Genomic DNA, 13,208 nt, shown 5'->3' on the forward strand with positions numbered 1-13,208 from the left:
CACATTTCCGCCCGCAATTCCGCGTGAAAATAAAATTATTTTTTCCGCCCGTAAATTTTTCGGCGTGAATTCCTCCTTGATTTGCTCAGTGTGAACGCACCCTTTAAAGGAAAACCTGCCAGCAAGTTCACCCACACTAAACCCAACACATTGGGTTATAATGTGGGTGAACAGGAGTCTCTAACGGGTTCACTTACTTTTGTAAGGTTTCTTGTTTTCGCTAAGTTAGCGCTCTGCAGTCGGGTCCCCCGCCGGCAATCTTACTTCCAATTCCAGAGGAACGTGGCGAAGCCCCATTTTGTGCTAATCCACGTCCTAGTGTTGTCCGCCGGCAGTGAGAGCTGGGACCCCCCCGATCTCTCAATCTCCCATGCGGACCTGACATTGCCGTGGCTCTGCGCTGCTAATGCGCATGTTGTCGATCTCACTGAGGTTGACGACATGCCCCCTCCGTAGAGCTCCATGGGAGAGGTGGAGATGCACGAACTCTGCGTCTCCGCCTCACCCATAGAGATACACGGAGAGGGCGTGTCAGCGGCGGCGTCATGCTGCGGCTGACACAGCTCCTGCAGGGGAGAACCACGGGGCCTCTCACAGGAGATCGTCGGGGGTCCCAGCATTTGGACCCCCTGCAATTAGACACTTAAGCCCTATTTGCAGGATAGAGGATAAGTGTCTGACACTGCAGATCTCCTTTAAGAGCGGTGCCGCACACTTCGCCAGTTATAAGTCGCTATCACAGCGGGTCTCGCTCCTGAGATGCAAATTTAAACTTTTAACATGTCTGGACAACATCCAGAATCCACTTTATGGGGGAGATTTATCAAAACCTGTGGAGAGGCAAAGTTACCCAGTTGCCCATAGCAACCAATCAGATCGCTTCTTTCATTTTCCACAGGCCTTGTTAAGAATGAAAGAAGCGATCTGATTGGTTGCTATGGGCAACTGGGCAACTTTGCTAAATCTCCTATGTGTTTAAATTTATTCCAGCAGCATCATATTACAAGCAACGTTTCAACCCTTGACATGTACATGTGTCTTTGTCAAGCTAGACATGTGAAGGGTTAAAGCATTGCTTGTGATATGATGCTGCTAGAATAAATTTAACCCCTTAAATGGGAACTGTCAGATCCAAAAAACTATTTTTATATGATAATACTGATGAAAATTTAAGACCTTTTGTTAAATGGTTGTTTAAAATTTTTGATAGAAAAAAAAAGAAAGAAATCAGCCCCTGAAAATTCCACTACTAGGGGGTCCCTATACCTACTGGGACACTAACCAGCCCTACAGCAGCATCAGGCTTCTCCGTGAGTCATGGACAAGGCTGCATGAGCAGACACACCAATCGCCTCCCACCACTACAAGGAGGGACACGCCCACTCCTACCACACACCAATCGCCTCCCACCACCGCAAGGAGGGACACGCCCACTCCTACCACACACCAATCGCCTCCCACCACCGCAAGGAGGGACACGCCCACTCCTACCACACACCAATCGCCTCCCACCACCGCAAGGAGGGACACGCCCACTCCTACCACACACCAATCGCCTCCCACCACCGCAAGGAGGGACACGCCCACTCCTACCACACACCAATCGCCTCCCACCACCGCAAGGAGGGACACGCCCACTCCTACCACACACCAATCGCCTCCCACCACCGCAAGGAGGGACACGCCCACTCCTACCACACACCAATCGCCTCCCACCACCGCAAGGAGGGACACGCCCACTCCTACCACACACCAATCGCCTCCCACCACCGAAAGGAGGGACACGCCCACTCCTACCACACACCAATCGCCTCCCACCACCGCAAGGAGGGACACGCCCACTCCTACCACACACCAATCGCCTCCCACCACCGCAAGGAGGGACACGCCCACTCCTACCACACACCAATCGCCTCCCACCACCGCAAGGAGGGACACGCCCACTCCTACCACACACCAATCGCCTCCCACCACCGCAAGGAGGGACACGCCCACTCCTACCACACACCAATCGCCTCCCACCACCGCAAGGAGGGACACGCCCACTCCTACCACACACCAATCGCCTCCCACCACCGCAAGGAGGGACACGCCCACTCCTACCACACACCAATCGCCTCCCACCACCGCAAGGAGGGACACGCCCACTCCTACCACACACCAATCGCCTCCCACCACCGCAAGGAGGGACACGCCCACTCCTACCACACACCAATCGCCTCCCACCACCACCGCAAGGAGGGACACGCCCACTCCTACCACACACCAATCGCCTCCCACCACCACCGCAAGGAGGGACACGCCCACTCCTACCACACACCAATCGCCTCCCACCACCACCGCAAGGAGGGACACGCCCACTCCTACCACACACCAATCGCCTCCCACCACCACCGCAAGGAGGGACACGCCCACTCCTACCACACACCAATCGCCTCCCACCACCACCGCAAGGAGGGACACGCCCACTCCTACCACACACCAATCGCCTCCCACCACCACCGCAAGGAGGGACACGCCCACTCCTACCACACACCAATCGCCTCCCACCACCACCGCAAGGAGGGACACGCCCACTCCTACCACACACCAATCGCCTCCCACCACCACCGCAAGGAGGGACACGCCCACTCCTACCACACACCAATCGCCTCCCACCACCACCGCAAGGAGGGACACGCCCACTCCTACCACACACCAATCGCCTCCCACCACCACCGCAAGGAGGGACACGCCCACTCCTACCACACACCAATCGCCTCCCACCACCACCGCAAGGAGGGACACGCCCACTCCTACCACACACCAATCGCCTCCCGCCACCACCGCAAGGAGGGACACGCCCACTCCTACCACACACCAATCGCCTCCCGCCACCACCGCAAGGAGGGACACGCCCACTCCTACCACACACCAATCGCCTCCCGCCACCACCGCAAGGAGGGACACGCCCACTCCTACCACACACCAATCGCCTCCCGCCACCACCGCAAGGAGGGACACGCCCACTCCTACCACACACCAATCGCCTCCCGCCACCACCGCAAGGAGGGACACGCCCACTCCTACCACACACCAATCGCCTCCCGCCACCACCGCAAGGAGGGACACGCCCACTCCTACCACACACCAATCGCCTCCCGCCACCACCGCAAGGAGGGACACGCCCACTCCTACCACACACCAATCGCCTCCCGCCACCACCGCAAGGAGGGACACGCCCACTCCTACCACACACCAATCGCCTCCCGCCACCACCGCAAGGAGGGACACGCCCACTCCTACCACACACCAATCGCCTCCCGCCACCACCGCAAGGAGGGACACGCCCACTCCTACCACACACCAATCGCCTCCCGCCACCACCGCAAGGAGGGACACGCCCACTCCTACCACACACCAATCGCCTCCCGCCACCACCGCAAGGAGGGACACGCCCACTCCTACCACACACCAATCGCCTCCCGCCACCACCGCAAGGAGGGACACGCCCACTCCTACCACACACCAATCGCCTCCCGCCACCACCGCAAGGAGGGACACGCCCACTCCTACCACACACCAATCGCCTCCCGCCACCACCGCAAGGAGGGACGCGCCCACTCCTACCACACACCAATCGCCTCCCGCCACCACCGCAAGGAGGGACGCGCCCACTCCTACCACACACCAATCGCCTCCCGCCACCACCGCAAGGAGGGACGCGCCCACTCCTACCACACACCAGTCGCCTCCCGCCACCACCGCAAGGAGGGACGCGCCCACTCCTACCACACACCAGTCGCCTCCCGCCACCACCGCAAGGAGGGACGCGCCCACTCCTACCACACACCAGTCGCCTCCCGCCACCACCGCAAGGAGGGACGCGCCCACTCCTACCACACACCAGTCGCCTCCCGCCACCACCGCAAGGAGGGACGCGCCCACTCCTACCACACACCAGTCGCCTCCCGCCACCACCGCAAGGAGGGACGCGCCCACTCCTACCACACACCAGTCGCCTCCCGCCACCACCGCAAGGAGGGACGCGCCCACTCCTACCACACACCAGTCGCCTCCCGCCACCACCGCAAGGAGGGACGCGCCCACTCCTACCACACACCAGTCGCCTCCCGCCACCACCGCAAGGAGGGACGCGCCCACTCCTACCACACACCAGTCGCCTCCCGCCACCACCGCAAGGAGGGACGCGCCCACTCCTACCACACACCAGTCGCCTCCCGCCACCACCGCAAGGAGGGACGCGCCCACTCCTACCACACACCAGTCGCCTCCCGCCACCACCGCAAGGAGGGACGCGCCCACTCCTACCACACACCAGTCGCCTCCCATAACCACCACCGCAAGGAGGGACGCGCCCACTCCTACCACACACCAGTCGCCTCCCATAACCACCACCGCAAGGAGGGACGCGCCCACTCCTACCACACACCAGTCGCCTCCCATAACCACCACCGCAAGGAGGGACGCGCCCACTCCTACCACACACCAGTCGCCTCCCATAACCACCACCGCAAGGAGGGACGCGCCCACTCCTACCACACACCAGTCGCCTCCCATAACCACCACCGCAAGGAGGGACGCGCCCACTCCTACCACACACCAGTCGCCTCCCATAACCACCACCGCAAGGAGGGACGCGCCCACTCCTACCACACACCAGTCGCCTCCCATAACCACCACCGCAAGGAGGGACGCGCCCACTCCTACCACACACCAGTCGCCTCCCATAACCACCACCGCAAGGAGGGACGCGCCCACTCCTACCACACACCAGTCGCCTCCCATAACCACCACCGCAAGGAGGGACGCGCCCACTCCTACCACACACCAGTCGCCTCCCATAACCACCACCGCAAGGAGGGACGCGCCCACTCCTACCACACACCAGTCGCCTCCCATAACCACCACCGCAAGGAGGGACGCGCCCACTCCTACCACACACCAGTCGCCTCCCATAACCACCACCGCAAGGAGGGACGCGCCCACTCCTACCACACACCAGTCGCCTCCCATAACCACCACCGCAAGGAGGGACGCGCCCACTCCTACCACACACCAGTCGCCTCCCATAACCACCACCGCAAGGAGGGACGCGCCCACTCCTACCACACACCAGTCGCCTCCCATAACCACCACCGCAAGGAGGGACGCGCCCACTCCTACCACACACCAGTCGCCTCCCATAACCACCACCGCAAGGAGGGACGCGCCCACTCCTACCACACACCAGTCGCCTCCCATAACCACCACCGCAAGGAGGGACGCGCCCACTCCTACCACACACCAGTCGCCTCCCATAACCACCACCGCAAGGAGGGACGCGCCCACTCCTACCACACACCAGTCGCCTCCCATAACCACCACCGCAAGGAGGGACGCGCCCACTCCTACCACACACCAGTCGCCTCCCATAACCACCACCGCAAGGAGGGACGCGCCCACTCCTACCACACACCAGTCGCCTCCCATAACCACCACCGCAAGGAGGGACGCGCCCACTCCTACCACACACCAGTCGCCTCCCATAACCACCACCGCAAGGAGGGACGCGCCCACTCCTACCACACACCAGTCGCCTCCCATAACCACCACCGCAAGGAGGGACGCGCCCACTCCTACCACACACCAGTCGCCTCCCATAACCACCACCGCAAGGAGGGACGCGCCCACTCCTACCACACACCAGTCGCCTCCCATAACCACCACCGCAAGGAGGGACGCGCCCACTCCTACCACACACCAGTCGCCTCCCATAACCACCACCGCAAGGAGGGACGCGCCCACTCCTACCACACACCAGTCGCCTCCCATAACCACCACCGCAAGGAGGGACGCGCCCACTCCTACCACACACCAGTCGCCTCCCATAACCACCACCGCAAGGAGGGACGCGCCCACTCCTACCACACACCAGTCGCCTCCCATAACCACCACCGCAAGGAGGGACGCGCCCACTCCTACCACACACCAGTCGCCTCCCATAACCACCACCGCAAGGAGGGACGCGCCCACTCCTACCACACACCAGTCGCCTCCCATAACCACCACCGCAAGGAGGGACGCGCCCACTCCTACCACACACCAGTCGCCTCCCATAACCACCACCGCAAGGAGGGACGCGCCCACTCCTACCACACACCAGTCGCCTCCCATAACCACCACCGCAAGGAGGGACGCGCCCACTCCTACCACACACCAGTCGCCTCCCATAACCACCACCGCAAGGAGGGACGCGCCCACTCCTACCACACACCAGTCGCCTCCCATAACCACCACCGCAAGGAGGGACGCGCCCACTCCTACCACACACCAGTCGCCTCCCATAACCACCACCGCAAGGAGGGACGCGCCCACTCCTACCACACACCAGTCGCCTCCCATAACCACCACCGCAAGGAGGGACGCGCCCACTCCTACCACACACCAGTCGCCTCCCATAACCACCACCGCAAGGAGGGACGCGCCCACTCCTACCACACACCAGTCGCCTCCCATAACCACCACCGCAAGGAGGGACGCGCCCACTCCTACCACACACCAGTCGCCTCCCATAACCACCACCGCAAGGAGGGACGCGCCCACTCCTACCACACACCAGTCGCCTCCCATAACCACCACCGCAAGGAGGGACGCGCCCACTCCTACCACACACCAGTCGCCTCCCATAACCACCACCGCAAGGAGGGACATGCCCCCTCCCACCCAGGGGTCAAGTCCTGGGGAAAAAAGTGTGGGAACTCACCCTAGGTTTCCACTTAAAGGGGTACTAGACATCTTATACCCTACCCAAAGGATATGGGATAAGATATCTGATCCCGGGGGTCCCACCGCTGGGGAACCCCATGTTCTCCCTGCTGCTCACGGCATTCGTTTAGAGCGTTGAGTGCAGTGCCAGAGGCTCATGATGTCACGGCACTCAATGCAAGTCTATGGGAAGGGGCATGACGGCTGTCACACCCCCTCCCATAGATTGCATTGAGGGGGCATTACTGTGACGTCACGAGCCTCTGCACTGCATCACCAGTCATCCGGCTCATTCGCTCCGTGCACCTGATGTCTTGGGTGCCGCAGCCGAGATAGCAGGGGTCCCCAGCAGCGGGACCCCCGCGATCAGACATCTTATCCCCTATGCTTTGGATAGGGCATAACATGTCTAGGGGCGGAGTAACCCTTTAAGGGCTGGTCCTGCAGGACTCCTGCTAATGGGAACTGTGTTCCTGCTTTGGAAAAAGTGCAGTAACTCCGTTCCCATGAGTTCCTGCAGGACTTGAGCCCCAACCACCACCACACACCAATCACCCCCCCACCACCATAATGAGGGACACGTCTCCTTCCCCTGAGAGGATTTCTAACACTTAGAGCTAATGAAAAGAGGTATCTTTATAATAAATATGGGTAATAGAGGCATAAAAATTACATGTACATGGTCAGGATTAGGGACTGAGTAACATATTAATTTTTTTTTTTTTTTTTTTTGTGTGTCATCTGGCAGGCACGCATGGTATATGGTGTATCCGTTGCATTACTATAGATAAAGCTTGGTCAGTGCGGTTATCATTTGTCGCACTCATTCCTGCTTTACTTATGTTCCTGTTTCATTTTCCATGCCCAGGCTCAGTATGTGGAGAACCTGATGAAAGTGCAGGAGAAAACAAATCTTTTAAATGAAGAATGGAAAAAACTACGACTACAGCCGGTCCAGATATTGGAACCTGCCAACACCCATCCTTTTCTGAAGAAGGTAACGCTCCACCTCCAATGATAATAGTTCTTTATATACTAGTCCTACATGTAATGTAACAGTAATTGGCTGCATTCTCTTCCAGTGTACTGTAGAAAGTGCTTTTCCTGGTTTTGCCGTCCAGAGTATATTCACCAACACTCTGAACACGGTAGCACTTGTTCCCATCATGTACTCGTGGTCTCCACTCCAGCAAAACTTTATGGTATGTTCTGTTATACTCCCATTGTGTCCACATAAGTCATTACACCATTTACTTATAGGTGGGATTTGATCTGATGAATAACCCCTTAAGGACCAAGACCATTTTGACCTTAAATGGGCCCTGTCAGATACAAAAATTTTTGATATGTTGTAAAGCATGTATAACCAATAGGATTAGCAATTACTTTCATTAGAAAATTTTCAGTATTTCATACTGAAAAAGCCAGTCAAACAACTGCCCCCCTGCCTGCTTGGACACATACTAGTCCTGCTGTGTCCATGCGTCATCACCTATGTCATGGACACACTTCCTTGATTGACAGCTGTGAGCGCAGGGCTCAGAGCTGGAGGAAGAATCCTCCCAATGTCATCTTGTGTCCCGTTACTGTCAGTGAGGACAAGCTGGGAGTTGTAGTTTTGCTAATGCTAGGGGAGATGTGAGCAGACAGCATACTGAGGGAGGGGGCGGAGACATGCACAGTGAGGCCACGCCCCCTTCCTTTGAGAGGAATTCCGACTAGTGAACTTATTTAAAAGTGTAATAATAATAATAATAAAGGTGCTAGACACATAAAAATTAGATGTACATGGTCAGGATTAGGTACTGAGTGATGTATAAAAAATGTTTTTTTTGTTGGCTCTGACAGGTACACTTTAAGGACCAGGCCAATTTTGTTTTTGAATTTTCTTTTTATCCTCCTCGTCTTCCACAAATCATAACTCTCTTTTTTTATATATTTTCATTCATAGACTAGTATGAGGGCTTGTTTTTTGAGCCACCAGTAGTCCTGCGTAATGACATCACTCATTTTACCATAAAATGTATGGCGCAACCAAAAAAATACTATTTGTATGGGGAAATTAAAAAGAAAACTGCAATTTTGGAAGGTTTTGTTATCGCGCTGTACACTTTACGGTAAAAATGACATGTGTTCTTTATTCTGTGGGTCAATACGATTAAAATAATACCCATGATTACATACTTTTCTATTATTGTTGCACTTAAAAAAAATAATAATAAAATGGCAAACTTTTTAACCAAATTAGTATATTCGACACCCTATAACTTTTTTTTTTTCATTTTTCCGTATAAGCGGCGGTGTGAGGGCTAATTTTTTGCACCATGATCTGTACTCCTGCAAAATTACATGCATGTTTTTTTTTATTGCACATTAACCCCTTAAGGACCAGGCCTTTTTACACCTTAAGGACCAGAGCGTTTTTTGCACATCTGACCACCATCACTTTAAACATTAATAACTCTGGAATGCTTTTAGTTATCATTCTGATTCTGAGATTGTTTTTTCGTGACATATTCTACTTTAACTTAGTGGTAAAATTTTATGGTAACTTGCATCCTTTCTTGGTGAAAAATCCCCAAATTTGATGAAAAAAATGAAAATTTAGCATTTTTGTAACTTTGAAGCTCTCTGCTTGTAAGGAAAATGGATATTCAAAAGAATTTTTTATTTTTTTTGGTTCACATATATAATATGTCTACTTTATGTTTGCATCATAAAATTGATGAGTTTTTACTTTTGGAAGACATCAGAGGGCTTCAAAGTTCAGCAGCAATTTTGACATTTTTCACAAAATTTTCAAACTCACTATTTTTCAGGGACCAGTTCAGTTTTGAGGTGGATTTGAAGGTTCTTCATCTTAGAAATACCCCACAAATGACCCCATTATAAAAACTGCACCCCCCAAAGTATTCAAAATTACATTCAGTAAGTGTTTTAACCCTTTAGGTGTTTCACAGGAATAGCAGCAAAGTGAAGGAGAAAATTCAAAATCTTCATTTTTTTACACTCGCATGTTCTTGTAGACCCATTTTTTGAATTTTTGCAAGGGGTAAAAGGAGAACATTTTTACTTGTCTTTGAAACCCAATTTCTCTCGAGTAAGCACATACCTCATATGTCTATGTTAATTGTTCGGCGGGCGCAGTAGAGGGCTCAGAAGGGAAGGAGCGACAAATGTTTTTTGGGGGGCATGTCACCTTTAGGAAGCCCCTATGGTGTCAGGACAGAAAAAAAAAAAACACATGGCCTACCATTTTGGAAACTAGACCCCTCGGGGAACATAACAAGGGGTAAAGTGAACCTTAATACCCCACAGGTGATTCACTACTTTTGCATATGTAAAAAAAATATATATATTTTTTTTACCTAAAATGCTTGGTTTCCCAAAAATTTTACATTTTTAAAAAGGGTAATAGCAGAAAATACCCCCCAAAATTTGAAGCCCAATTTCTCCCGATTCAGAAAACACCCCATATGGGGGTGAAAAGTGCTCTGCTGGCGCACTACAGGTCTCAGAAGAGAAGGAGTCACATTTGGCTTTTTGAAAGCAAATTTTGCTCTGGGGGCATGCCGCATTTAGGAAGCCCCTATGGTGCCAGAACAGCAAAAAAAAATAATTTGTAACACAATTTCTCCCGAGTACGGCGATACCCCATATGTGACCCTAAATTGTTGCCTTGAAATACGACAGGGCTCCAAAGCGAAAGAGCGCCATGCGCATTTGAGGCCTAAATTAGGGATTTGCATAGGGGTGGACATTGGGAATCACTGGCGTAGAATACCCCTAACAGGGTGCCTCCAGCTGTTGTAAAACTCCCAGCATGCCTGGACAGTCAGTGGCTATCTGGCAATACTGGGAGTAGTTGTTTTGCAACAGCTGGAGGCTCCGTTTTGGAAACAGTGGCGTACCAGACGTTTTTCATTTTTATTGGGGAGAGGAGGGGGGCTGTGTAGGGGTATGTGTATATGTAGTGTTTTTTACTTTTTATTTTATTGTGTGTTAGTGTTTTTAGGGTACAGTCGCACGGGCGGGGGGGTTCACAGTAGTTTCTCGCTGGCAGTTTGAGCTGCGGCAGAAAATTTGCCGCAGCTCAAACTTGCAGCCGAATACTTACTGTAAACCTCCGCCCATGTGAGTGTACCCTGTACGTTCACATTGGGGGGGGGGGGGGACATCCAGCTGTTGCAAAACTACAACTCCCAGCATGTACGGTCTATCAGTGCATGCTGGGAGTGAAAGTTTTGCAACAGCTGGAGGCACACTGGTTGTGAAACACAGAGTTTGGTAACAAACTCAGTGTTTTGCAACCAGTGTGCCTTCAGCTGTTGCAAAAGCTACAACCCCCAGCATGTACGGACAGCGGAAGTGCATGCTGGGACTTGTAGTTATGCAACAGCTGGAGGCATACTACCTTGGTTGGGGATTGTAGTTATGCAACAGCTGGAGACAGACTGGTTTGCTACTTAACTCAGTGTTTCACAACCAGTGTGCCTTCAGCTGTTGCAAAACTACAACTCTCAGCAGTCACCGACAGCCAACGGGCATGCTGGGAGTTGTAGTTATGCAACCAGCAGATGCACCACTACAACTCCCAGCATGCACTTTAGCTGATTGTGCAAGCTGGAAGTTGTAGTTATACAACAGCTGAAGGTACACTTTTCCATGGAAAAAATGTGCCTCCAGCTGTTGCAAAACTATAAGTCCCAGCATGCCCATAAGGGAATGCTGGGAGTTGTGGTGGTCTGCCTCCTGCTGTTGCATAACTGCAGCTCCCTGCATGCCCTTTTTGCATGCTGGGAGCTGTTGCTAAGCAACAGCTGGAGGCTGTCACTCACGTCCAACTGCTACTCTGCTGCAGGTCAGTCCCTCGCCGCTGCTGCTCCTGTGGCCCCGATCCCAACATTGACGCCGGGGTCCCCAGCTCCCGGGGTCTTCTTCCCGCTCACGTCCTCCGGAAGAGGGGCGGAGCGGGTTGCGGGAGTGACACCCGCAGCAGGTGCCCTGATTGGTCGGCCGGTAAACCGGCCGACGAATCGGGGCGATCGTGAGGTGGCACCAGTGCCACCTCACCCCTGCTGGCTATGGCTGTTCGGGGCCGTCAGAGACGGCCCCGATCAGCCAGTAATTCCGGGTCACTGGAGACCCGATTGACCCGGAATCCGCCGCAGATCGCTGGGCTGAATTGTTCAGCGATCTGCGGCCATCGCCGACATGGGGGGACATCATGACCCCCCCTGGGCGATATGCCGCGATGCCTGCTGAACGATTTCAGCAGGCATCGGCACCGGCTCCCCTCCGGCTAGCGGTTCCCATTAATTGGCACCGAAATTATCATGTGATTTTGGACTATTTTCTTTGTTGTCTGTGCTGGCTTTGTCAGATTTCTTGTTGTGCTCTTCAGGAGACGTGGTTAGCAGATGCACTGGTTTGGGAATTTATCACTTGCACAAACATTATTTCTTGGTCGCTCTTCATTGGGGGACACCGATACTAATGGGTATTTGCTCTTGCCACTATCTGCCCAACGGATCAGGAGGACCACTCTTGAGTGTCTATGGTGGATGAGTTGGTGTCAGCCATCAGGGACCCTTTCCATCTGGAGGACCCAAAAACTTTGGATCCGGAAGTTTCCTTTCGCCGCTCTCTGCGTTCTCCCAGGGCTTTCAGTTCTCATGCGGAATTTGATGCCTTGTTGGATGCAGCTTGGAAGCATCCGGACAAACTATTTCAGGGAACCAAGAAGATTCAAGCTCAGTTTCTCTTTCCTCTGGACCTGGTTTCCAAGTGGACATTGCCACCCACAGTTGATCCTCCGGTTTGTCGCCTGTCCATATCTACTACTCTGCCTTTAGCGGACGCAGCATCACTGCTCAATTACGTCAGGGCATCCTGTCAGGTGCACCGCGAGAGGACTTGGCAGATGTCACTCGCCAACTCTCTGACAGGGGACTTTCTCTGCTCAGCAGCCTTGGAGTCCGCCCCATGGACAGCCTTTGCTTCGGGTAATTTGGTTGCCATTCGCCGTTCCATGTGGCTGAAGGCGTGGGATGCAGATGCTGCTTTGAAGAAATCTCTAACAGAGTTACCTTACTCCAGTGCCCGGCTCTTTGGGAAACGACTAGATGAAAATATTTCCGATGCTCCTGGGGGGGGGGGGGGGGCCTGGCCCCTGGCCCCCTTCGGTCTTTTGCATCGGGTCGCCCTCCCAAGCAGGCGCACTCCCAATCTCTGAAAGCCCCTTCTTTCAAGGCACGTCCTTCCTGGAAATGGGACAAGTCTCCATCAACTCTGGATTGCAGGATACTTCTGCCTCCATCGGTTCGGCGGTCTCTTCTGTGGTGGCTCCATTCTCCCCTACTTCTCCAGGGACGGTCTTTTCTTCCCCTCCACTGGCAAATAGTCACGACCGATGCGAGTCTCCAGGGCTGGGGGTGATTGTTTCCGGACCTGACTGTCCA

At 54.2% G+C, this 13,208-nt stretch overlaps 1 protein-coding gene across 4 annotated transcripts in view; it reads left to right on the forward strand.

Annotated features, from left to right (window-relative positions):
- Positions 1–13,208, forward strand: part of EZH1 (enhancer of zeste 1 polycomb repressive complex 2 subunit) — a 98,818-nt gene that overhangs the window by 13,983 nt on the left and 71,627 nt on the right. For all 4 annotated transcript variants that reach the window (XM_056547753.1, XM_056547755.1, XM_056547756.1 and 1 more), the window contains exons 4-5: positions 7,616–7,744; positions 7,830–7,949. In XM_056547753.1, the coding sequence (XP_056403728.1) occupies positions 7,616–7,744; positions 7,830–7,949 (249 nt within the window). The remainder of the gene's footprint in view (positions 1–7,615; positions 7,745–7,829; positions 7,950–13,208) is intronic.

The sequence above is a fragment of the Hyla sarda genome, chromosome 12, assembly GCF_029499605.1.
Source record: "Hyla sarda isolate aHylSar1 chromosome 12, aHylSar1.hap1, whole genome shotgun sequence".
NCBI lineage: Eukaryota > Metazoa > Chordata > Amphibia > Anura > Hylidae > Hyla > Hyla sarda.